Here is a 27,892-nt window from a genome sequence, read left to right on the forward strand (position 1 = left end):
AGTGCTCCTCCCCTCCCTGCAGCACTGTGCTGGACGCTCAGAAAAGCCTTCCTTTCTGTTGAGAATCCAGAGACCCTGCCCAGGGCCTTCCTGGCAGACAGGGTCGCCATTGTGGCACTGGCCCAAGGAAGGAGGCTCTGGAGAGGGCATTTTATAGGAAAATGTCTAGCGAGCACAGTAGTTAAGACTTGTGGTCAAGGCTAGAAGTGAATACAGGCCTCAGAACCTTACATGCTCTTGTCCCCTGAGGTTACTGCCCCTGGGGGAACAAGCTGTTGGTGTCACAGGGACTTTCAGAGAACACCACCGTGGACCACAGCGTAATTTCCCAGTGGAAACTCAGCATCCCCACTCCCTCAGTTAGGAGTGTTCCTGTCTCTTTAAGTTGTCACCCCGGGCCCCACCCCCCACCCCACGCCTGGGCTTCCTGCTCTCTGAGATCTGAGAGGCAGGACACTTCCACTGGTACCAGGAGGAACAGCCTGCTGCACTGAAACAGGAGGACAGCCGTTGGTCTGTTGGTCCGGCACTTCTTGGACTGTTGTCTACCTGCAGGAAAGGTGAGCCCCCAGGAAGATGGTGCCCCAGGGGAGGAGGGCTGTGAGGATGGGGAGGAATCCAGTGTGGGCAGGAGGCTCCCTGAGTGAGTGGCTCTGGGCCAGAGGGCAGTGGGAAGGGGCTCGGGACCCAGAGGGAGACATTCAGGATGCCCTGAGTCCCACACAGAGCAGGTTATGGCTGCAGCTCCCCCAGCCCAGATGCCCACAGGACCAACCCTCTCCCAAGAGCTCCCTTGCCAAGGAGGGAGGGGTCGGCTCGCTCTCCTACAGGAACCAAACCTCCCTTTAGAGGGCAGCACACTCTCCCCACGTGCGTATTCGCATGGGCAAGAGATTTCTGAGGACAGGGCAGCAAGTCTGCCCTGAGAACAGGAGACAAACGGACAGTAGTGTGGGCCCCCGGACTGAACCGCCCAAAACACTGCACTCTGCTCCCAGTTGTCCACACAGGGTCTTGCTGGAGGAGGCAGCCAAGGTCGTGAACTTGGTCTTCACACCCTTATCCTAACTCTGCCCTTAGACACTGCTCCCAACCCGAGCTGCCAGGGTGTGTGGCAGCTGAGCCCCTGAGCTCCCCCCGCTCCCAGCAGGACGAGGGGCTGGACTGGGGAGACTGACCCAGAGACCCAGGTCCAGACTGAGCACCTTGGAATCACTGGTGGGTGGGGGCGCGGGGCTGCTTATGTTCTGACAGTACTGACATGTGAACCAAACCCGCTGAGAAATGCACCTTTCCCAGAGTCCCCTCGATAATGCCCAAACACGGGGGGTCAGAAGCCCTGGACCAGGTGAGCACACCTGCCCCGAGGAGGTCTGACACACAGGGCCCTGCGTGCTTTCCGTTCTCCAGGGACCCCGTGTGTCCTGCAGCCCAGAAGTCGGGTGTCTGGAACCACAGAAAACTTTCCAAATCCCACCTCAGACTCTGGGAAGTTCTGAAGGGCCCACCCTCGGGTCCTGGGTGGTCCCTGTACCTTCTCTTCTCCTTCTTGGACCAGGACCCTTTGGTTTCACTAAATTTCCTGGTCTTTGCTCTGAATCTGTGGCTCTTTCTCCAGGTCTGCTCTGCTGCCATCCATGGGAGTGTGTTGATTCATAAGGTGGGGCTGGGAGGGTGGTGATGTGAACAGTAGTGTAGACTTGGAGGGGGGCAGGGAGCCATGCACTGGCAGAAATGCCAATGCCTTTGGACTGAGGACCACTAGCCTGGCATCAGAGTCCTTTCCCCAGAGACAAGGTGTCCAGCCTGCCTCCATCTTGGCCTTTCCTTAGGTGGCTCCACCAGGAGTGAACGCAGTCACCTGCAGTCACCAGGTGGAATTAGACATGGACCATGCAGCGAGGACAGGGCTCAGACAGGGTGTGGGGGAGGCTGAAGGGCCACAATTCTGAGAACAAAAGGAGGCGGGGGAAAAGACCTGACATCTGCTCTCTTGGCGGGGGGGGGCAACCCAGTGAGGGGGTCACTGACCTGAGGCTGGACAGGACACTGAGGACAGAGGGGGCGCTGTGCTCAGAGACTCGGTGATCACAGAAGGTTCCATCGTGTTACTGATGCCTGAGTGGCTGGAACCACCTGACTTGGAGAAGCCACGTCTTTGGGGGCAGAAGGTCAGGAGTCAGAGGCCAGTGGCCCAGCTCTCAGGGACACCGATCCCATCAGACACACTGAGGCAGGACAAGGATTCGACTCCCCAGAGTCACAGGCTCTCCAGGCCACCTGGGACATACAATTCTTCTCCGGTTTCCATAACTCCAATTCCAATTCCCATCCTGTGTGTCTCCCAGCCAACCCCACTAAGTGGTTCCCACAGTCACTGAGCCTCTCGTCTGGTCTCCCAGTTTCCCAGAGACTCCTGGGAAAATGTAGCATCCACAGCTTTGGTCCCCAACACAGAGCTACCTGGGAGAAATTAGCATCTGAAACCTGGTCACTGACCTGAGTCGTCACTGTCACAACCTCCCCTCAGCCTTTCGCCCTCGTCAGCCCTGAACAGACAGGCCGAGCTCAGCAAACCTCTCCCAGCGTCAGCCCCCCTGCCCGGCCCTTCCAGTGTTGCTCCCTCAGGTCCCATGTTCGGGGTGGGGGGGGCGGGGACCACGACTGTGTCACTGTGCTGTCAGCAGCTCTTGGGGGTAGTTGTACCACTTTAATGAACCAATTGTGTTTGGGACTCTTCCAGCTAAGCATGGGAGGACGGAAGGAGGCACAAGATAAGAAAAAGGCCCAGGGTAAGAGCACGTCTCTCACTGGGAACTTGCCCCCAGGTATGAGCTCTGGGTGATGATGGAAATGGGAAACCTCAGGGCTGAACCGGCAGGCCCTGAAGGGCACCCTGAGGTGTCAGGGGCGACACAGCAAGAGTCCTGCCACATGCACTGTAGCTGCGTCCCTGCTCCTGCCCCTGCCCAGCTGGGAGGCACTAACTTCTTTCATGGCCTGAGCCACCACCCACCAGTGCCAAAGTGTAAGATGCGGACACCAACCCCACCTGACCCCACAGAGGAGGGTGGAGAGGGCATCAGCTCCTGCACTGGAGGGGGTCACGCACCAGGCAGAGGGTTAGAGGCCCAGGGTGGAGGGGCAGACAGGTGTCTTATTAGTAGGCAGCAGGGTTCAGAGAGAGGGATGGGGAGAGGGGGAGAGGAGGGAGAGAGGGAGAGGAGGAGGAGGAAAGAAGTGATGTCATCTAACCCCCAACACCCCCAGGAGGAAACACCACACTATTATTCCCAATTTTGCACAAAGCTTTAACACTCAGATGAAGCAACTTCCAGGGTGACACAGCCGGCCCATGGCGGGCCTGTGAGGCAAGCCCGGGGTGTCTGGGACTCCACACAGCCCTTCACGCCCAGGCCCACTGCCCGCTGCTGCCCTCTTCCCTGGGCTGGACCCTGGGGGACTGTGGCAGAGGCCACTGATGCTGCCCAGCAGGGACAGCTCTCCACCATGGGGATGACCAGGGCTGATGCAGGGGAGGCTGAGCCTGGGACTAGAGAGGGACGCTCTCTAGAGGAATGCCCACCAGGTGTTGAGCATCTACAGGTGCTCATGGTGAAGCTGAGAGGACAGGGGTGGATGGTGAAGGTGCCCTGGGGCAGGGACAGCTCTGACCGATGACCACAGTAAGGGTTTGCTTGGACAGCAGAGATGAAACCCTGTTGTTCTCCTTTGTTACAAGGGCTCTGGGGGTTGGGGGTGGGGGAACCAGGTAACCAGGATACCTAGTTGCTTTAGGGTCCTGAAGCTCACAGACCACCTGTCCTCCAGGTTCTGAAGACAGCACGTGGGGCCTGCAGGAGCGGAAGCTGAGGCTCATCCTGGCAGGGAGGACAGGGGCGGGGAAGAGTGCCACTGGGAACAGCATCCTGGGCAAAGGGGTCTTCGTTTCCAGGCTCGAAGCCACCTCAGTGACCACAACGTGTGAGGTGGGGAGATGCAGTTGGGGTGAGTTGCAGGTGGAAGTCATGGACACCCCGGACATTTTCAGCTCCCAAGTCCCCAAGACAGATCCGGGATTCCAGGAGCGGGCGCGCTGCTACGTGCTGTCGGCACCAGGGCCCCACGCAGTGATCCTGGTGACTCAGCTGGGCCGCTTCACGGCCCAAGACCAGCAGGCCCTGAGCGCGCTCAAGGACCTGTTCGGGGACCGCGTGACGGCGCGCACCATCGTGCTGTTCACACGCAAGGAGGACCTGGCCGGGGGCTCGGTGCAGGAGTTCGTGCGTGACACGGACAACCGCGCACTGCAGAAACTGGTAGCCGAGTGCGGGGGCCGCGTGTGCGCCTTCAACAACCGGGCGGTGGGCACGGAGCAGGAAGCCCAGGTGAAGGAGCTGCAGGGGCTGGTGAAGCGCCTGGTGAGGGCGCCCACTCCGGTGCCCCCTTCACCAACAAGGTGTATGGCCTGGCACAGAACCTCGCCAGGAAAAACATGGACCAGGAGGAGCAGGAGCGCAGGGTGGCCAAGAAACTGCAGGACCGCCAGCAGGCCTGGTGGAGACGGTTGTTCAGGGGGCTGGGTGGCAGACAGAGAAGATGATCCGGGCCCTGCTGCTGGGCCCCCTGGTCAAGGTCTGGCTGCTGCTCACCAGACACCAGCCTGAGGCCCAGGTTGGTCCTGAGTGACAGGCTGTAAACAGGACTGTGACCGGCCAGCTGACAGTCATACTCATCTCTGCTGTCTGTGCCTCCAGGGTCTGCAGGCTTTGCTTGCATCCCTCACCTGGCAATAATCTACCAACGACAAGGTCCTACCAGGGTCCACGGCCCACTGCCTCGAAAAACACCTCCCCGCATCCATGCCCCTGTGACCTGGCCTCTCTGGGCTCCTTTCCTACTTCAGCCAAGTAACTGTTGTTGCTTTTCCTGGTTTCCACTGACCTCAGGCTGTGTCCCCTGTCACTGAATCAGCCCCAGTGTCCCCACCAGACCAAGCATGGGAACCCACACAAACCCTCAGCCCATTCCCATTTGTTTCAGTTGACCATGAATTGAGTGAATAAATGCACTGGAAGTTCACCTCATGTTGTCTGACATCAGTATTTGTAGGTGTCAGTTCATCCGCCTGACACTCACATTGAACAAAGGCACTGCTCTGTCATCCCCACCCCCACCTGCAAAACCACGCTCACATCCAAGTGCAGAAAGACACACACACCCACTAGGGTGTGTGCCCACAGGAAGAGAAGACCCTGAAGAACTGTCCCTCTGTCACTGCAGGGGACATCTCCCCGGGGGAGTCTGTGTCACTATCAGACCCCTTAGCAGCCTGAATGCAGAGGCTGCTGAAGCCCAAGGGAAACTTGAACTACAGACTCAAGTCCCTGGGAGCCACAGAGGCCCTGAGGAGAGTCTGCTTCCCCAGAGGACTTTTCTCACTGGCTGGCATACTCATAGGGTGGGGTGTGCTTTCCAACTCTGGGGTAAAGCCAAAAGAATTAAGAGGGTTGGAGATTTTTATTCCAATCTCATAATCAAGGGCAGACAGGCCTTGGTGGGCTGAGCACTGGTGACACCATGGTGGGCAAAGCGTCCTCCATGCTGTGCCATGCAGATCCGGGAGGGTCAGCTCCAGGCCCAGGTAAAATGAGCCAGGTTAGCCAGCTCATCTCTGCACCCACTCTTGCTCTGTCCCCGGGGTCTCCACCCTCACACACAAACTCAAGCTCACCCTGGATCCTGCTGGGTCCCTATGGTGTCCTCTGCCTGGTGCTTCACAGACAGGGAGTCCCAGGTCACTGATGCCCTCACATCACTGAAGGGACATGTCAAAGGGGAAATAATCGGCAACAGCTGAGCATGCAGTGGAGCCAGAGGCCCACATGCCCCACCTGGAACCACTGCAAACACGAACAGGAACCCAACATCGAGGCAGAGACTCGACACTTCCTCTGCTGCCACCATCACTCAGCTTCCAGGGTCCTGCACAGATCCCCACGGGGGCCCTGTTGAGGAATCTGGATTGTGGTCTTGTCCACTTTCCAATATCTTTTCAAAGGAACAAACAGGAAAAGGCTACCATTATCCCTTTGCTGAGATGGGAGATGGTCAATGGTAAACAAATGAGAAAGAAAGAAAAGCAAAGTGTCCAGTGGGAGCAACAAAACACTTGATCCTTGCCTTTTGGTTGGGGAGGGATGAGCCCAGAGGTCCGCCAGGGACAGCAATAGAACTGCTGGGATGCGGGGAGGAGCCCCCAGGGGTTTCCTTACACAGAATACAGTCTGGTCTTGCCTTAATCCAAACCTGACTCTCTTATAGCTGGAGCATTTGATAACTTACATCTAACACAACTACTGATATGGTTGGGTTTCAATTCATCCTTTTGCTACTTGTTTCTGTTGTCCTATCTGTCCTTTGTTTTCCTTTCATCAGCCTTTCTAGTGAACTTTAAAATTTCCCTTTATTTCATCAACTGCTTTATTAGCCAAACCTCATGTCATTTTCCCAGTGGTTGCTCCATGATTGACAGTATGCACCTTTAGCCTACATTCTACCTCCAGTGAACAGTCCATCACAGCACAAGTCCTGTGAGATCTCTGCAACATTCTACCATTGCTTCCTCCCTCCCCATTTAGGCACTATTGTTGTCGTACCTTTTACAGTTGCATAAAATATAACCTCAACCAGCCCTTGAGTGCTGGCCTGAGAAGCAAAGGGTCGCTGGTTCAGTTCCCAGTCAGGGCACGTGCCTGGGTTTCTGGTCAGGTCCCCAGTTGGGGGCATGTGAGAGGCAGCAACACATTCATGTTTCTCTCCTGCTCCTCACCTTACCTTCCCTTCTCTCTAAAATAAATAAATAAAATCTTTTTTACAAAAATACTTTTAAATGGAGAGACAGTAAAAGAAATTATTACTTTGGTCCTGGAAGGTTTTGTTGTCAATTTTTAATAAAAGACCAAAACACTTTTACAGCATACTGAACATGAAAGATCTCACATGAAGGCATCAAACAGTTGCCCATACAAGAAAGACAGTTTTAATAATACGGAACAATAACTGATTTAAAATTTGCAAGGTTTTTTTTTACACTTGACAGTATGTATTTGAATGCTACATATAAAGTTTCAACCATAAACACTGAAAGGCCCAACAAAGAGGGAGGACCCACTGACCAGCGTCCACTGGCAACGTCCAGCGGAACATCAGCTTCCCAACGACGCTGACTCCAGAGCACCTGGTTCTCTCCAGCCACAGAGAAAAAAGAAATAAAACTTCTGGATCTGACTGGTGGCTTCATTGGTTGGAGCATCGTCCTGTACACCAGAAGGTTTTGGGTTTGGTCCCCAGTGGGCACATAGGGGAGGCAACAGATAGATGCTTTCCCCCTCTCTCTCTCCCCCTAACTTCCGCTCTCTCTAAAATCAATAAACACATCATCAGGTAAGGAACTTTTCAAAAAATGCTCTGAATCCTAAGTCACAGAGAGGTAATGGCTGAAACATGCATATAAATTTCCCCTCACTGCTGAGAATCCAACATTGCTGCCTTGAGTCAGGGAAAAAAATTTTAAAAAGATGAAAAATAGCAGGAAGAGGTAAACAATATCCCTTCATTGACTGAAATGAAGGACACAGACAAAGCAAACAACAGCACTGAGGAAATTACATTTTCCCTCTCAGTGCTCTAAGGAGCCCCAGTGCCCCAGGATGCAACTGGACAGGGTGCGTGTCCTGGGGTCCCTATGGGGGTCACACCTGGATTGACCTTCTTCACTTCCTTTGCCCTTCCAAACAGATTCCAGCAGGGATTTGTCTCATTGTAGATTCCTCTTCTCCCAATGTTGTCACTTTTCTCCTCCTCCCTCTGATGTTGACCCCTCCAGACTCCCACAAGCTGTGACGCTGCTCCCAGGGAGGACTTGGGGTGAGTCTGGTGGTCCGGCCCTGCTCCAGCAAGTCTCCATCATATTCCTCCTCTTCCTCCTCTTTCCTCAGAGCAATCCTCTCCCTCCCCACCTGCCACCTGCCAGACCCTCCCAAGTGTTCTTCTTTACAGCTGTAGGGGAAGTGAGATATAAGACATCTGCCCTATAAATATTATTTATATTGTGTGTCTTAAAGAATTCCCAAAATCTATGAAGAACGTTGTAAACTCGGGGAGGAAAATTCAATGCGTGCTATAGGTTTGTTCAACTATTTTGAACCTGTCAGATGAGAAGTTGAATCGCCCTTTGGCACCAGTCCCTCATGGTGGGAGCATCTGCTTCAGACTGCAGGGCAGACCCTGACGGGGACTGATCACCAACAGGCCAATGAAGAACATTCCCTGGCCCCTTCCCTGTGATGCAGAGAACACAGCAGGACCACCTGTGCTGCCACGTGTAGGACAGAGGAGTCAGCACAGCTGGATAGTCCACGTGAGAATTCACTTTCTAGCTGACCTTCCTATGGAAACGTCTCCATCTCATCCAAGACACCCATAGCACTCACCTGTCAGATGCTGGTGTGCTTGGAACAAAGTGTTCATTTTCTTTCCTCCCCAGTTTGTACCAAGTGCCTGGGTGTCCACCAGACCCTCACAGAATATTTCTTCCCTCACCCTTTGGAGAGTTGGTGAACCAATTTGGCTCATGGAATACTTCCCCAGCACCAAGTCCTTGCTGCTCTTAGAAGAACTTTCTGAGCTCCTCCCCCGCTGGTTCTTCCCTCTGGGATCTCAGTCATGTGCCACTGTCCTCTGTCCGTCATGTCCAGGTCACCCAGACCTGCAATTCAGTTCTGTCTCTGGCCCCACAGGAGCAGCACGTATGGAACTTTCTATAGCCTTTAGCTTCATCACTGAGATTTTGGAAGTCACAGGCAGGGGTCCCTCAGGCAGCACCAGGCATTACTGTACCAAGCTGATGGCTTTCCATCTGGAAGGAGGAAGGGCTTATCCTACAACCCAAGAGGGAGAGACACTTCATAAATTATCCCCCTCTGCCAAAGCCAAAGCAGTTGGTATCTTTCAGGATGTGAAATCATTTCTTAATATTATGTTTACTTTTCACAAAGGAATGAGACCATCCTCTCTCCATTTTGGCCAGTGGTGACTGGACCTGGCCTGCACTGTGGTCCCTTGGTTCATTCTCTGGGCAGACCACCGAAATTCCCTTTGGGCGTGTGACCACCAGGACGTGCGGGTTGAACACAGAAATGTGCTTTGGGAAATCTTAGAAATCATTTGGATAGGTGTCCCCAGAAGAGAGGGGATAGATTTCAACTACTGTTATCCATATATTAAAGGGATCTCATTTGTAACCAAGAAATGTGCACAGGTCTCAGAAACCTTGGTTACACATCATTTCTCCAGGCACCTTATGAGCGAATCCAAGAAGAATGTGGTTGTTGATGGGCAGAGGGGTTAAGAACAAGGAGAGACCTCTTAGGGGGTAGACACACCAAGTTCCAAAGTCATCCTGAGCTTTTAGCAAAAAGTGAAATTTATCCCTGTGCTCTTAGAAGTTTTGGTGGTGTTTCCTAAGGTAAAAGATTTCCCATTTTCACAAATATGAGACAAGAGAAAAGTTTTATTATAATAACAGCAAGCAAACAATTCAGGGAGTGGGACAGCAGTGTGCGGACACCCTCCCAGCAGGGAGTCATCAGGGTGCAAGGAGATGGAGGTGAGGTGGCAACAGTTGGCTTCCCAAGAAAAGGAGAGGACTAGTCATTCAGCAACATGCTCTTGTTGAGGGCTGGTCACAGAGTTTCTACATGAACATCTGAATACTCCAAATGATCATCTCTAGCCTGTTCAATTTGTCATTTGTTCTTTCTGGCATTTCACTTCACTGAGTTCTCGGGGATCTGTCTTCAGACAGGTCTTGGTTCTTCAGTGGGCCACGCATGAGGAAGAGTTTGAGTCCTTCCGTAAAAATGTAATTCAACAAATTTATGCTCATCAAGAAAGGATTCTATAAGCATCTCTATCTATAGATTACTTAACACAAAGAATTGATTTCACTAACCACATGAGTAAAATAGCTCTTGAGGTCGTAGAGGCAAGAATAAGGCGTAGAAGCCACAGACAGATTATCTGCCAATCTACAAAGAATCTGGAGGAGAAAGAGTTACTAGCGATAAATAGAGCAAGCTTGATGTCACCGACTTTTGGTCTCCTACATTCCTTTTCTCTGTGTGTCTGAGAAAGAGTTCAGGTCAGTTCAGGTCACAGGGGGCATCTGTATATTCTGCTGTGGAGTTTTACAGATTGGGCTCGTGTCCCTCCCCTGTGAAATCAAATGTCAACCAATGGCCAACAGTGAACTTTCCTGCCCTCCCTTGTCCTGAGAGCCTGAGGGGCAGAAACAGGGAGGTCTGGCTTTGGGGAATGAGTTCTGTGGGGAAGGCACCCCTGAAAATATGCAGGAAATATAGGCAGATTTTCTTTTTTTCTTCAAGGGGCTTGAACACATATTGAAGAATCAAGCCAGCAACCCTCAGTGCCCCCATGATGATGTCAATGCTCTCATGCTCCACTTCACCCTTGGCATTTTCCTGCTTGGAAACATAGTACTTTTCCCTTTCTGCCAACGCCCTCTCCATTTCTGCCTTTCTCTTTTCCCACTCCAGGCTATCCTTCAAGTTTCTGATTTTCTCCTCGCATTCCTTTCTTACCTGCCTAACCTCTTGCTCCAGCTCAGCTCTGCACTGCTCTTGTATCACTCAGATCTGTGTCTGAATCTCCTCCTCTGCCCTTTGGTACATCTTAGTGTAGAATCCTCACTTGTTCTCCATTACCATGCACCGAACCAGGTCCAGCAGCTGTGCCCTCTGGGCCTCCTGCTCAGCCCCTCTGGCCTTTTTGTTAAATATACAGTGATGGTCCCTGAACTCTTCATCAGATCCTGATTGAATTTTGGAGCTTCCTCTAAGTAATCACAGAACACCATGTCATCCAAGTCATCCTTTCGGGTAAATATGAGAATCATGCATCTCCTAGCCCTGGGGCCTAACATCATCAGCACCTCTCCACAGTCTGTTGCTCCTCTCTTGTGTACTGGCCCAGTGGGACCACCAAGAACAGTGCATGAGGCCCCAGGGACATCAGGAGGATGCAACAAGCAATCTTCTTTTGTGTGTCAGTATTTGGCACCTTGGTGTGGAAAAGACCAGGTGTGTCCACGACCACAATTTCTCTCCCAGTCCAGGTGTTACTCCCTTTCTCACAGACCTTGGTGACAGATTTTGTTGTGATGCTGGAGTGAAACACTTTCTTCCCAAGGATGCTGTTCCCTGTAGCACTTTTTCCAGCTCCGGTCTTACCCACTAAGACTAGTCTCAGTTGTGACTCTCCGGAGTCTTGGTTTCCAAGCCCTGGGACATCAGGAAACAAAAGCCACAGTATGAGGATTGACCTCCAGCATTTCCCCTGCAGGACCCACACCCACCTGTGCCCATCTCTGTTGCCTGATCAGGTTCTATCTTGTGAGTGACCCCTGCACCCACAGGAGCTCTGAGGAAGCTCTTCTGCAGGAATAAGAGAACTCCCAGCCCATCTCAGGAGACCCTTGGGCTGCTCACTCTGACCTTTGGCAGCTGAGAGCCCATAGAGGAAGGTGCCTAAAGGTGTAAGTGAGAACTCTGAACCACTGTAGGTGCTATCCCTTCTAATCCAAGGCAGGAAGTGACACAAAAGCTGACTGTGGGACATCATAGCAGAAGATCCTCTAACCCCCACATCATAGTCACAAGGGAACTTTTCTTCTTCCTGTGAAGATGCCAGGGATGGGGGCCATTCAGGCCCTCCCTCCTTGTAGGGTGAGAAGGGAACCTGAGCAGAGAGACCCTTTATATGTCACATACACAGCCCTGCTGTCAGGGACTGTGACCCACAGAAGCACAAAACACCTTACTTAAAACTACAGCTTTGTGTAGAAATCTAATGAAGTTTTCTTATTTTAAATTAATATGTTGAAGACGTATAACCAGAAAGTATTAACAATTCCCTGGAGTTACTATAAATAAAAATCCTTGATACCTAAATAATAATAATAATAATAATAACAACAACAACTCATACAGATTAGCATCAGTAGAATTACACTTTCTTAGTCTCACTTGGTTAGGTGCACCTACCTCCTAGGAAACTTGCAGGTTAATTAATAACAGAGCAGCATAGCCTACCAACCGAACCATGTTTTCAAAATAACTGTGAAGGTAAACACCAGATCATCTGTATAGTACTCCCCTACTTCTGTTTAGTAGGTCTCTGCTTCTCTCTTTAATGGGTCTCACAGTGGAAGCTTCCGGATTTGGTGAGCACAGCCCAGGACCAGGCAAGTCAACTGCCGACCACAGCTGAGGGCCTGTTTTCCCGAGAAAGAACACCCTCCAGTGCAGCCCTTGTGTGAGACAGAGGCCTGTGGAGGGACCCTGTGCCACAGCCACTGTCTCTGCTCAGAGTTCATGCCCATGTGGTCACACTGATGACATTAGAGACATGAGTGATAACTGCGTTTCCCTTTCCGAGAAATCATCACCATCACCCAGGCACTCAGACCAAAAGTCTAGGAATCTCCCTTGATTCCTCTCTTCCCTTTGCTTTCCAGATCCAACCCACTAGCACGTTCTCTTGCCTCCATCCACAATCTGACTGCTTCTCTCCATGTTGAAGACCATCATACCAGCCCAACCTACATCACCATCCATGCCTCAGCTGTCCCCCGAGTGGCCTCTTTATTTCCAGTATGCCCCCTTCTGCCTATTCTGTAACTGGAATGATTTTTTAAAATATCCATCAAACAGAGGAGAGATTTGGCAGAAACCCCATCTCTGGCTTCCACAAGATCAGTAGTGATTCCCCATCTTCCACACACTCTGTGGGGAAGCTGTAGCTCATCCAGGGAGTAGCCAAACCTCCCCTGGGGGTGAGTTTCCCACATTTGATAACCAGCATCCTGGGATGAGAGGGTAAGTTTCCAGAAGCTGAGACACAGGACACAGGATGGCTACCAACACGGGGAATGTGGGTGGGAGTTTGGATCACTGTGCCGTTAGCATCACAGTGGACGGCACCACCTAGGGACACCCTGAGGGCATCAGCTGTCACCACACAGCGAGTGGGAAAATCCTGGGAGGTGAGACAAAAGGCCACCACAGGCCAACTCCACCCTGGAGCAGTTTGCCAATGCTGAGGGCACGTGGTGATCTATGTGACAGAGTGCTGCTGTGGCCACGGGCTGTTCCCATCTGGGACATGTGCCTCTTTGGGAGGTGGATATGTAGCTACATCCATGAATGCTGAGTCCATTTCCCACTCTTCAATCTGGGTGGGCCATGTGACTCACTCTGGACAAGAGGGCAGCAGAAGCATGATCCCAGCATGGGTCCTAAAAGTGTGGATGTGCAGGGCTGGCTGTCTCCTTCTCCCCTCAGAGCCCTGTAGCTGCCTGGGGAAGAGACTGGACTTGCCTGCTCAGTGATAAGGGAAACAGGTCCACCTATGCCTGTCACCCTGGCCTGGCCAAGAGCCTGCTGACTAGCAGACACATCCATGGGGCTACCCAGGTCCAAATTATCCAGTTGCTGGGTCTTGAGAGCATCATGCTAGATGAAATAAGTCACATGAAAAAAGGACAAGAACCATATGATTTCATTCATGTATGGGGTATAAAATAGGAAGCCACAGGTGAAAAAACAAAACAAACTCATGGACACAGACAACAATATGGTGTTTACCAGGAGGAAAGAAAGGAGGAGCAAAGAGGAACAGGGTAAACAGGGTGAAATGTGTGGTGATGGGAGGAGACAAGGTTTTGGGTTGTGAATACATGATGTAATGCACGGATGATGAATGATAGGATTGTACACCTGAACCTTATATAGTGTTATTACCCTTCTCACCTCAACACATTTCATCTAAAAAAAAAACGATTATCAGCGTATACACTGAACTACCACTTACCAGTAGGTACATGAGGGAGTCTGGGTGTGATGAGTTCAGCTGGCCCAGAACCAAGAACTGCCAACAAAATTACTGATACTTCCAGGCCACTACATTGTGGTGTGGTTTGCAAACCACCGTGAAATCAACTGATGCAGTTACTTTCTGTACACAAGGGAGTAAAAGGGGGTTTATGTGAGAAATGGAGTGAGCCAGACTGTGGAATTTGTTGGTTACAGTGAGGCCACCTGGAGCTGGGACAATAACGACTTTAAAAACTCATTTACTCTCACATTTCTCCTTCCCAACTTTCTCTAAGACTGAAGAGAGGGGCAGAGAAACACGCAGAAAGGCTATGGCTGACCCTCCTGATGTGTGCGCATATTAGGAAGTAGGAGACAAGATCCCTAATCAATCCTGGATTGTTCAGGACACTGTAACCTCTCTTCCTCTGACTGGTGATGCCACATCAGGAGGGGCCAGGGTGGAGGGTCCAGGAAAAAGAAAGAGCAGAGTTGATGGAGACAAAATGAGAAATGGGGTTGGGGGTATTTGGGTCTTGCTCAGTTGGGGACTAGGAGACAGGACAGGAGAGCCCCCACCAGGTCCCCTCCTTCAGCCTGGCCTGGGGAGCCCAAGTTCCCTCTCACCATGGCTGGTCCAGGGTTCGCTGATGCTGAAACTTGAGCTATGCAATGGAGCTGCCATTGTCGTGTGAGTTCCTGTGGATAAGAAACACAACTCATTTCAGGGAAATGGAGTAACTGCAAACCAAACCTCCTGCAGCCAAGAGCCCCTGCTTCCCCTAGACTGGCTACTTGACTTCTCTTCCTTCCCAGCACTTCTGCTCCTCTCCCCTGGTCAGTCTCCTTTTTGCTTCCTGCTCTTCCTCTGCACAAACATACAGTCTTCAGGTGCCTCCTCAGCTCGGGCTTCTGGGCACTGGACACCCTTTCCCCTGTCCCCTCAGTAACTTCTTCCTCTGAACTACATTGGAACGTACTCTGTAGCCTGGATGTTCCCCCAGAGCTCTGAACTTTCATATCCCACTCAACCTTTCCACTGGGCAAGTTCATGGGCATCTCACACAGAAATGGCCACAGGAAACCTTTGACCTCCATGCTTTCCAGCCTGTCTTGCCTTCAGGTCACAGGGATGATCCCATTCCCCGCCCCCCACTCCCCTTCAGTGAATGGCCCAGGGCTCTTGCAGAGTCATGGGGTTGCCTACCGCGCATCACTCCTCAGTTTTGCTCACCCATCCTGTGGAATCGACCTCCAAAACATGCAGAAGTGTCTCTGCTCCCACCTTCAGGCTGATCCAGGCCACTGGGACTGGTTTCCCTGTCACAGCCCCTAGCCAATCCTCTCATCCTCAGTCTCTCTTCACCTCTACAATCAGACAGTTTGTTAAAACTCAAATTTCATTATTTTCACCAAAGCTTCTCCCCACAACACCGTCATTACCCACAGGACAGCTGCACTGAGGTCCCCTAGCCACTGGCTCTCCCAGTGTCCTCAGGGGTTCCCATGCAGCACAGATCTCAGTTGGGAGTTCTGCATCTGCTTTCTATACTCTGCCCTGGTCAGTTGTAAGGTTCGTGACGATGGACCCTCTTGGGCAGTGTCCAGTCTTGTATTCCCTTATTATCTGAGACAAGCACATTACTGAACACAGAGTTCTTCACAACACGTTGTTAAATAAATAAATTGATCAAAACTCCCTCTGCTTGTTGATTCCCTCTGACCTTGATGTTGAGCCTACATTGTGAAAAAAGGTGACCCTTTCCTTATTCATCAATGCTCAGTATCACAGGAACATGGTGTTTAATTGTAAATACTTTGTCTCCTCACTGGCTACACACGTTTGGCGGTGGGGAGAGCCGTTAGAAGAACTGGGAGTGGAGAGGACCTTGCCTGGGACAGGCTGAAAATGCGAGTTGGGAAGAGCAGGCTCCTCTGATAGGAGCCGTCAAATACACACCTGAAACACTGTCAGAAAGACAGACGCTCCTTTGGAAAGAAGAATTATGTCTTCATGCCTTAAAGATAGGAAATAGAAAACCCCTTCTCGTAAACTGAGAAGAGGAATCCAGGAATTTTGCAAATCAGCTTTGGCCACAATGCATGGCAGTCAGAGCCCTGCTTCTGACCCTTCCTAGTGCTCCCCGCCCACCAGCTGCCCTCAGAGCCAATTCTGCCGACTCACCCAGCTCCACCCCAGAAAGCTTCAAGTTTATTTATAGTGTCTGTTAAGTGGTGAAAGGAATCATTTATGTGTACAAATGCCCTGTGAGCAGCAAACCTGTGTGAGGTGCAAATTTGCAGGGCTCAGACTTAACATCAGATCGCAGCCCAAATTCAGTCAGCAGAAACAGGAAACAGGAAGCAAGGAGAAATCTACATTGAGAGCAAGTTTGCAGGGAGGTTTCACAAGGATCCCGGGTGAGAGGACTCTGATGCTCCACATCCCACATTTCCCTGCTGCTCCCCCCAGCACACACAGGATCACCCATGTTGCTCTACCTGGAAAATCTGCATCCTGCTCTGGTCTCTGACTTTAAAGCAGTGCTGAGTGAGGACACTGAGGACCAAGAGGAGGAGAGAGCCTGTGAGGGGAGGAGCTGTCCACACTGGCTGAGTCAAGAGGCCTCTGCCCAGAAAGACTGTCATATTGGGTTTCTGGCCAGGTCTTCAGTGGGGGGCACAGGAGAGGCAACCACTCATTGATGTTTCTCTCCCTTTCTCCCTCCCTTCCCCTCTAAAAATGAATGAATATAATCTTTTTAAAAAAAAAATTGTTTAAACTGGAGAAATGCCCTGGCTGGTGCAGCCCAGTTAGTTGGAAGGTTGCACCATACACCCAAAGTTTGCAGGGTCAGTTCCCGGTCGGGACACCTTCCTAGATTGCCGGTTCCATTCCTGGTCAGGGAAGCAACCAATGGATGTTTCTCTCACATGAATGTTTCCCTCTATCTTGCTTTCTCTCTCTTCCTCTCCCTCTACAAAAATCAATAAAAACATAACTTTGGGTGAGGGTTTAATAAATAAGTAAATAAATAAATAAACAAATGCAAGGACTGATAAAGAGTACCAGTTCCAGGAGGATGGCGGCGTGGTAGGAGGGAGCAGATTCCACTTCTCCTACACTCGGGAGAAAAACCTAGCCAATCAGCAGGGGAACAGAGCAAACAGCCAACAATATCACAACATACATGAAAATTGGAGATCAAAAATTGTAGTGGACATTGAAAAACCAGATGGTAAGGAGAGTGCTTCAGAATAATAAGGGCCCAGGGAGCAGCACCTGGACCAGGTTGCAGCCCCAGGCCCTGTGCTCCTGGGTCTGCCTCAGGCCACTTGGGAGAAAGCGGGCTCAACCACTCCCTCCCCAGCCAAACAAGGATTGAGCAGCACCGGGGGAGGCCTGGTTGCTTGAAGACAGAGAGAGGGGAGTGAGAACTGAAAGACAATCACACACGGGCTGTGAGCACCCACACATAGCCCTGGGAAGAGTGTGCGCTGGAGACTGTGCGACAAAGGGCGGCCTGGCCATGCGCTGTGCCCATGCCCGCAACCCAGAGAGTATGGTTCTGTGGAAGACCCGGAGCCCACAGCCGTGAACAAGGAAAAGGCACGGGTGCTCCGCAGGATCCCCAGAGCACACAGCCGTGAACACGGGGAAGGTGAGCACACTCCACACTCCACACTCCGCAGGATCCAGGAGACAACAGCCATAAGCTCAGGAGAGTGTGTTTATCCCTTAAATTTATCTCTTCTTCCTTCCATCTTCTGCTTTTTTTCCTTCTTTTTTTCTTTTTTTTTTTTGAACCGCAAGTTACTGCATATTTGTATTATCATTTTTTCATTATTCTTACATTTTTTTATTTTAATAGTATTTTAGTATTCCTCTTTATGTATAGTCTTCTTTGCTTGGATGGTTATATTGTATCATTTGACAGGTTTCCCCTGTTATGTCATTCATAGTGTATTCCTAATTTACTGTCCTTCATTTGTGTTCCATTAGTACACTACTCAAGGTTCTATACTCCCTATTCTTGTTATCTAGGTCTCATAGATTCTGTCATATCACTGTTGCTCTAATACTACCATAAATAATAGCTATGCCATACAATTGTAAACACTACACAACACCCCTCCCAGATCTTAGCCCACTTCACGGTTTCCCAAACTCTATTACTGTAGTGGTTAACTCTATTCTCTCACACACTACACCTATTTACTATTCTTTACTCTCACCCTACATCATAATCTCACCTCCCACAGCCTCACAGCTTTCTAGATCCAACTCACAATCCTTTCCTCCCCAATAAGAGTCTTATCTACTTTCCATCCTTTCTAAAAAGTGGCTAGTGGGGAGGAAGATCACGGTTAACACTATAGGTAGCCAAAGGATCTCCTATCTCTTCTCTACTGGCTGCTACTGTAAATATCATAGAATACTCTCTTGCTGTCTTAAACCGTTATGCCTTAACCCTCCAACTGATCACAAAAAAAGAGTAGGGGGAAGCTGTGAACACCAGGATACCCTAAGGAGACTTCACCACTGAATCTCACAGGTATTCTATGACAGAAGTTCACACCATAAGCCCAGGAAACCAGAACAGATCAATTTAAGAGACAGAGGCTAACAAGAAGAGTCTCGCAAACAATGAGAAGACACAGAAACAATCCCCAAATGAAGGGAAAGGAGGAAGCCTCAGAAAGAATGATAAATGAAGTAGATGCAACTCAACTATCAGATATTGAATTCAAAGCAATGATCATCAGGAAGCTCAATGAGCTCACAATGAGCTACCAGAAACTATAGGGAAATTACAACAAACTCACTGCAAACTATATCAACATGAAAAAGGAAATAGAAACTATCAACAAGGGCCAAGAGGAAATGAAGAATACAATTTCTGAACTGAAGAACACAATAGAAGGAATGAAAAGCACGATCAATGAAGCAGAAGATCAGATCAGCGAATTGGAGGACAAAGTAGAAAAAAAACACCCAGAAAGAGCAAGAAAAGGAAAAGAGGCTCAGAAAGAATGAAGAGGGATTAAGAGAAATGCAAGACAATATGAAACATAATAATATCTGTATAATAGGGATGCTGGAAGAAGAAGGAGAAAAGCAAGGGATAGAAAACCTATTTGAAAAAGTAATAATGGAAAACTTTACTAATTTGGTGAGAGAAAAAGTCACACAAATCCAGGAAACACAGAGGGTCCCAATCAAGAGGAACCCAAAGAGGCCCACCTCAAGACACATCATAATTAAAATGGCAAAAATTCAAGACAAAGAGAGAATCTTAAAGGCAGCAAGGGAGAAATAGGAAGTAACATAAAAGGGAGCCCAATAAGGCTAGCAGCTGACTTCTCAATGGAAACACTACAAGCCAGAAGAAAATGGCAAGAAATATCCCAAGTAATGAGAACCAGAGGTCTGCAACAAAGGCTACTTTACCCAGCAAGGCTCTCAATCAAGATAGAAGGCCAAATAAGAAGCTTCCCAGACAAAAGAAGTCTAAAAGAATACATCTCCACGAAACCAGCTCTGCAAGAGATTCTAAAGGGACTGCTTTAAGGAATGGAAGGGAAAGAGAGAGAGAGGAACACAGATACATAAATGGCAATGAATAAGTACCTCTCAATAATAACCTTAAACGTAAATGGATTAAATGCTCCAATCAAAAGACATAGAATAGCTGAATGCATAAGAAAGCATGACCCACACATATGCTGCCTCCAAGAGACCCACCTCAGGATAAAAGACCTACACAGGCTGAAAGTGAAGGCCTGGAAACAAATTTTCCAAGCAAACAGACAGGAAAAAAGCTGGGGTAGCAATATTCATATCAGACAAAATAGACTTCCAAAAAAGGGCCATAAAGAAAGACTCAGAGGGTCACTTTATAATACTCAAGGGAAGAATCCACCAAGAAGACATAAACATTGTAAATAAATATGCACCCAACATAGGAACACCCAAATACCTAAAGAAAATCTTAGAGGACTTCAAGAAAGATATGGACAGCAACACAATTATAGTGGGAGATTTTAACACCCCACTGTCAAAAATGGACAGATCTTCCAAACAAAATATCAACAAAGATATTGTGGCATTGAACAATGCCCTAGATGAAATGGACTTAACTGATATATACAGAACCCTCCATCCCAAAGAAGCTAAATACACATTCTTTTCAAATGTACATGGAACATTTTCAAGATAGACCACATGATATAGGACACAAAACAAGCCTCAACAAATTCAAGAAAATTGAAATCATACCAAGCATTTTCTCAGATCACAAGGGACTGAAACTAGAAACCAACCCTAAGGGGAAAAACCCCAAAACACTCAAAATCATGGAGATTAAATAGCATGCTATTAAACAATGAATGGGTCAAGAATGAAATTAGGGAAGAAATCAGAAAGTTTCTGGAAACAAATGCAAATGAACTCACAAGAACCCAAAACTTATGGGACACAGTGAAGGCAATCCTGAGAGGGAAGTTTATAGCAATACAGTCTTACCTAAAAAAGATAGAAACATTTCAAACAAACAACCTAACCCTACATCTACAAGAACTCGAGGAACAACAACAAAGACAGCCCAGAGCAAGTAGAAGGAAGGCAATAACCAAGATGAGAGCAGAATTAAATGACATAGAGACTAAAACCACAACTCTAAGGATCAATGAATCCAGGAGCTGGTTCATTGAGAAGATAAACAAAATTGACAAACCTTTGAGCAGACTCATCAAGAAAAACAGAGAGAAGACCCAAATAAACACAATCAGAAATGAAAGAGGAGAGATTATAACTGACATCACAGAAATGCAAAGGATTGTAGGAAATTACTACAAAGAACTGTATGCCGAGAAATTTGAAAACCTAGGTGAAATGGACAAATTTCTAGAAAAATATGATCTTCCAAAGCTCAGTGAAGAAGAAGCAGAAAGCCTAAACAGACCAATAACAGCAAATGAAATTGAAGCAGTAATCAAAAAATTCCCAGCACACAAAAGCCTTGAACCCGATGGTTTCACAGGAGAATTCTACAAAGCATTTAAGGAAGAGCTAACACCTATCCTTCACAGACTATTCCAAAAAATCCAAAATGATGGAAGACTCCCAAACTCTTTTCATGAAGCCAGCACCATCCTAATCCCAAAACCAGACAAAGACACAACAAAGAAAGAAAACTTCAGGCCAATATCGCTGATGAACATAGATGCTAAAATCCTCAACAAAATATTGGCAAACCGCATCCAACAATACATTAAAAAGATCATACACCATGACCAAGTGGGATTTATCCCAGGGATGCAAGGATGGTACAATATTCGCATATCAGTAAATGTAATACATCACATAAACAAAAGTAAAGACAAAAATCACATGATCATATCAATAGATGCAGAAAAGGCATTTGATAAAATACAGCACCCATTTATGATAAAAACACTCAGCAAAATGGGAATAGAGGGAGCGTTCCTCAACATAATAAAGGCCATATATGAGAGACTTACAGCCAACATCATACTCAATGGGAAAAAACTAAAATCTTTTCCACTAAGATCAGGAACAAAACAAGGCTGTCCATTCTCACCACTTCTATTCAATATAGTATTGGAAGATTTAGCTACAGTAATCAGACAAGAAAAGGAAATAAAAGGCATCCAAATCAGAAAGGAGAAAACCAAACTGTCACTGTTTGCAAATGACATGATAGTGTACATAGAAAATCCTATAGACTCACCCAAAAAACTGCTTGACTTAATAAATGAATTTGGCAAAACAGCAGGATACAAAGTCAATATTCAGAAATCAAAGGCATTTCTGTACACCAACAATGAAACAGCAGAAGCAGAAATCAAGAAAAAAATCCCATTCAATATAGCAAAAATAAAGATAAAATACCTAGGAGTAAACCTAATCAAAGAGGTAAAAGACCTGTATTCAGAAAACTGCATAACACTGAAGAAAGAAATCAAGAAAGACACAAACAAATGGAAACATATACCGTGTTCATGGATTGGAAGAATTAATATCATCAAAATGTCCATACTACCCAAAGCAATTTACACATTCAATGCAATACCTATTAAAGTACCAATGACATATTTCACAGACATAGGACAAACAATTCAAAAATTTATATGGAACCATAAATGATCCCAAATAGCTGCTGCAATTTTGAGAAAGAAGAGTAAAGTAGGAGGGATCATAATACCTGATACTAAACTGTATTACAGGCCACTGTAATCAAAAGAGCCTGGTACTGGCATAAAAGCAGGCACACAGACCAATGGAACAGAACAGAGAGCCCAGAAATAAACCCAAGTCTCTATGATCAATTAATATTTGACAAAGGAGGCAGCAACATAAAATGGAGTAAAAATAGCCTCTTCAACAAATGGTGTGGGGAGAACTGGACAGCTACATGCAAAAAAAGGAAACTCAAGCACCAACTTACACCATACACAAAATAAATTCAAGGTGGATAAAAGATTAAAATAAAACTGTGACACCATTAAAGTCCTAGAGAACATAGGCAAGAAAATCTCAGATATTTCACACAGAAACATTTTACTGACATGTCCCCTAGAGCAAGGGACATAAAGGAAAGAATAAACAAATGGGATCTCATCAAAATAAAAAGCTTTTGCACAGCTAAAGAAAACAGTATTAAAATAAAAAAGAGAACCAAATGTATGGGAAAACATATTTGCCAATGATACCTCAGACAAGGGTTTAATCTCCAAAATATATAAAGAACTTACACAACTACACTCTATGAAGACAATCAACCCAATTAAAAAATGGGCAAAGGACTTGAACAGACACTTCTCCAAAGAGGACATACAGAGGATCCAGAGACACATGAAAAGATGCTCAATATCACTACCTATCAGAGATGCAAATTAAAACCACAATGAGATACCACTTCACACCGGTGAGAATAGCCATTATAAACAAAGCAGCAAACAAGTGTTGGAGTGGATATGGAGAAAAGGGAACCCTAGTGCACTGTTGGTGGGAATGCAGACTGGTGCTACCACTGTGGAAAACAATATGGAATTTTCTCAGAAAACTAAAAATGGATCTGCCTTTGGACCCAGAAATTCCACTGCTGGGATTATATCCTAAGAACCCTGAAACACCAATCCAAAAGAACCTGTGCACCCCGATGTTCATAGCAGCACAATTTACAATAGCCAAGTACTGGAAGCAACCTAGGGGCCCATCAGTAAATGAGTGGATCAGAAACTATGGTACATTTACACAATGGAATTCTATGCAGCAGGAAGAAAGAAGGAGCTCCTACCCTTTGCAACAGCGTGGATGGAGCTGGAAAGCATTATGCTAAGCGAAACAAGAAAGGCAGTGAGAGACAAATACCATACGATCTCACCTTTAACAGGAACCTAAACAACAAAACAAAGAAACAAGCAAAATGTAACCAAAGACACTGAAATAGAGAACAGGCTGACAGTGACCACAGGGGAGAGAAGAGGAAATTTCAGGGGACATTGGGAAGGGTTCATGAGAACAAACTTAAAGGACACATGGACAAAAATGGGGGAGGGTGGTAATGGGAGGGAAGTGGGGAGGGTTGGGAGGGGGGCTGGACTGGGAGTAAAAGGGAGAAAACTGTACTTGAACAATGATTAAAATAAAATTAGAAAAAGAAAAAAAAGAATTTACCAGACAAGAAAAAGCTAAAGGAGTTCTTTGTCACGAACCCAGAGTTACAAGATATCTTAAAGGGACTTATGTAAGAAAAAACAATCAAAGAAAGGAAGAGTTACAAATATTGAAATGGCAATAAACAAGTAATCATCAATAACCAATTTAAATGTAAATGGATTAACTGCTCCAATCTAAAGTCATGGGGCAGCTGAATGGACAAGAAAACCTGACCCATGTACACTCTGTCTACAGGAGACCCACCTCAAGACGGAAGCCACACAGAGACTGAAAGTGAGGGGATGAAAGAAGATATTTCATGCAAATGAAAGAAAGCAATAGAACCATCAACAACATGCAAAGGCATCCATCTGAATTTGAGAACATTTGCAAATCACAGAGCTGAAAGATGCAAATATCCAAACTATATTAAGCATCCATACAACACAACTGCAAAAAATCAAGCAATTCAATTTGAATGAATTTGCTGAAGTTTTCAATAGATATTTTTAAAAAGACATAGGGACAACTAAGAGGTACAGGAAAAGATGCTCAGCTTCACTACCCATCAGGGAAATGGAAATCAACACCACAGAGAGATGTCACTTCACACCTGTCAGAATGGCTGTTATCAAAAAGACAGAAATAACAAACATTGGTGAGGATGTGGAGAAAAGGGAACCCTCATGCACTGTTAGTGGGAATGTAAACTGGTGAGCCTTTTCGGAAAAGAGTGTGGAGGTGCCTCAAACATTACAAACAGCTGCCCTGGCTGGCGAGGCTGGTTTCCATGGAGCGACGTCCTACAGAGGAAGGACTGTGGGTTCCACCCGTAGTCGGGGCAGCTGTGGTAGGCAGGAGATCAATGCTTCTCTCTTTTATTCATGTTTCTCTCTCTCCCTTGTTCTAACAGCAATGAAAACAAATGTCTACAGGTGAGGATCCAAAAATATTAAAGATAGAACTACCACGTGATCCAGAATTTCTACTACTGGATCTTAGCTGCATAAAGCAAAAAACACTTTGCAGCATTATTCACAATAGATAAGATGGGGAGCAATCGAAGATCTGTATATGGACAAACGGACAGGGAAACCGTGATGTATGCAGAACAGTGTTCAGCCATAAAACACCCCAAATCTTGCCATTTGCAATGACACACATGGATGCAAGAGCATTTGCTAGGTGACACTAAATCAGACAGAGAAACACAAATATTATATGATCTCCTGTGTGGGATCAAAACCAAATGAACAAACGAAAAAACAAGCTCAAGATCCAGAGAGTGGATTGCTGGTTCCCAGAGGCGAGAGATGAGAGGCGTGGTTGCAGGGGAACAAAGGTAAAAGTAAAAATGAATTACAAATGAAACAAACTGAGTGCACACTGTCACATGATAACATGTATACAAGGTAACGGGAAGTACTAGAACTTGTTAGAAATGAGTTTACAGAATTGGTTATTAAACCTGCTATAAAGAAGAAATTAATTTTATTATACGTAAACTAGAATGCAATAAAGATGGGAATGGCAGATATTTAGGTACCACTGGGTATGACCAGGAGACTCACTGGTGGAAGACTGATGGTAAAACAGGCCATGAGTTGTCACATGGACTTGTGTCGGTGCCTTTTACATGTGAGTTTGTACCTGTTCCTGTCTAGGGACAGAGTCCATGTATGCACAGTTGTTCATAATTCCCACCCAAGGACATTTCATTGATTTTAGAGAGAGAGGAAGGGGTGTGGTGGAGAGAGAGAGAGAAATCACTGTGAGAGAGACATTCCGCTGGTCACCCCCCGCACGCTGCAGAACCAGAAATGCACCCACAACCTTCTGGGGCATGGGATGGGCCTCCAACCAACTGAGCTACCCAGCCTGGGTTATTGTTCTTTTTTCTCAATTTATTTATTGAGGGAGAGAGGAAGAGAGGCAGAGAAAAAGACAGAGAAACATCGATTGGGTGTTCCATGTACTTATACATCTCCTATGTTACCCGACCAGAGGTAGAAACTGCAAGTCAGCACACAGGGAACATGCTCCAGCCAGCTGAGCTCCCTGGGGCTATTTCTGCAACTCTCCAAGCTCAAAGACTCAAAGGCTTTGCAATTGTGGTCTCAACAAGTTTCAGTCTTGTAAACATTTCCTGTTTTTTCACAGTTTGACATCTTTTCCACCACAAGTCTCACCTTCTTATGCACATAAACAGGTCTGCACCACTGCGGTGGAAATTACATGGTGAAGAGACCACAAACCTGTCTTCACACCCATCACACCCCAGTCCCAGGAAGCCTGGGGTTGACCACCACTGTCAGCCCATCTCTCAGGGTCTTCTCCCAGACTTAGGAGTCTGAGCCTTGAGGATGAGAGGTCTCAACCCATCTCTGGAAGGCAGACAGAGATGAGGATGAACTGAGGTGACCACTCAGTCACCCCATCCCAGAGAGGCTGAGGCTGAGGCTGAGGTGGCCACAGGGGCTGACCTGAGAGCCCCAGGTGAAGTCAGGGACAGCCTACAGGACATCCCCCCTCCTGACACCCACGAAACTGCTGTATGGATTTGTTTTCAAACAAAAAACAACAACCAGGGAAAAGCAGACAACTGAAAGAGACACTGAAGGGACACAGATAACACAATAACTAACCCCTAACAGAGCCATGAACTCAGGAAACCTTGGGAAGAAACCTAACCAAACAAACGAAAAATAAACTTTCCCCCAGGTATCGAGGTTATTAACCATTCCTCTGAAGTCAACTAAAAATAGTGGAAAATATCACCTATATTTTCTTAAAAGGATGCAAGAACTGTCAAGGAAAGGAGCTTGCTCAGATGTGGAGCCCCGGGAAAGGGGAAACCCAGACCTGTAAGTGAAGGACAGCAGCCTACCGGCTCTCTGAGGATATTCACCAACTGGGAAAACTTCGACTGTGCATCTCCAGCCCCACTGACCCGGGAGCCAAAGGCAAGGGTAGATTCAACAGGGATCTCACAGGGAACTCTGACGTTAAACCCCAAAAGGTTAACCCCTGAAAAATGTCACTGAGCTCTACCTGGTGAGTGCAGGGAGGGTTGGGAAAGAAAAGGCCAGGGTGCACTGCAAACAGGCAGAAGATGCTTGTGGAGAGAAAACAGAAGGGAAGACCACAGAGGACATCTTTAAGGCTGCGATGGTGGAGCTGAGGAAACACACCAACCCAAACTTCAGACCATCCAGCAAATCCCAAAGACAATCAGGAAGAAGGAATTCACACTTTGACACATAAGATGAAGCTGTAAGACATCAAAGCAAAAAGAATTCCTCAAAGGAGCCAGAAGCACAGACCCATGATCCTCCAGGAGGAGATGGTGGAACTGCACTGATCCCTGCCCAGTAACAGAGCAGCCAGAGACAGTGCCAGCACACCTGCACTGAGCTCAGAGAAGATGACAGCTGACTCAGAGCTCCACACTCAGGGGACAGCTGTCAGGAGTCAGGGCAACACACGTGCATTTCAGACAACGAAGGGGAGCGCTCCTGCCCCCAGCACGACCTCCCTGGAGGGATTTCTACAGAGTGTGCTGGACACGAGTGGAAAGCAATCCCATCAGTGACTCAGAGGGGAAAACAAAGACTAAGTTAAACTGGCAGGAACAGTACAAAATAATAGAAATAGCCTCTAGATTCTAAAAGGAAAAAATCAAACAAAATACACAGTAATATTTAGATAGGGATGGAGGTGGGAATGGAATTAAAATGTCCAAGGTAATTTGTTGTATAAGAGGAAGATAAAAGGATAGATTAACTTCAGACTTTGATCCATTAGCAGTATGTATTATATTCACTGGGTAGGTACTAAAAAGTGAGGAAAAGTGTGTATAACTTCCAAACTAGTAGAGAAAAACACAGACTGTGAAAAAATTCCCAAATAATTAAAATTCAACAAGAGCAGACAAAAATTAATTATGGGTCAGGTTGGACAAGTAGAAGGCAAAAAATAAAAATTTTATATGCAGCATTATAGATTGAAAATTGTAATTATGAGACATGAACCAAAGGTTTCAGTGAAAAAACACACACACATATTTTTTCAGTGGATCACAAAAGTAATTTGAATCTAAAGCATATAACCAGACCTAGGTTGAGAACAGAAGTTTAGGCGAGTATAACAATCAAATTCTAAACCAACAAGAACAAACTACCCAACAAAACTGGCTTTCCATTCAATTTTTATGATAGCATGTTATGTGCCAGGCACCATTCTAGGAACCTGG

General features: G+C 47.3%; 1 protein-coding gene and 1 pseudogene across 1 annotated transcript; one reads left to right on the top strand and one right to left on the bottom strand.

Annotated features, from left to right (window-relative positions):
- LOC123818010 (GTPase IMAP family member 1-like) lies at nucleotides 1-5,087 on the top strand. The gene is given in 5 exon segments (XM_045837863.1): nucleotides 1-560; nucleotides 2,744-2,792; nucleotides 3,832-4,427; nucleotides 4,430-4,574; nucleotides 4,577-5,087. Coding segments are annotated over 4 exon segments (897 nt in total). The 5' UTR covers nucleotides 1-560; nucleotides 2,744-2,749; the 3' UTR covers nucleotides 4,690-5,087.
- Nucleotides 5,088-10,095: 5,008 nt separating this feature from the next.
- On the bottom strand, nucleotides 10,096-15,984 carry LOC123818004 (annotated as a pseudogene).
- Between the last annotated feature and the right edge of the window lie 11,908 nt (nucleotides 15,985-27,892).

The sequence above is a fragment of the Phyllostomus hastatus genome, unplaced genomic scaffold (assembly GCF_019186645.2).
Source record: "Phyllostomus hastatus isolate PE091 unplaced genomic scaffold, TTU_PhHast_1.1 phas_contig_244, whole genome shotgun sequence".
NCBI lineage: Eukaryota > Metazoa > Chordata > Mammalia > Chiroptera > Phyllostomidae > Phyllostomus > Phyllostomus hastatus.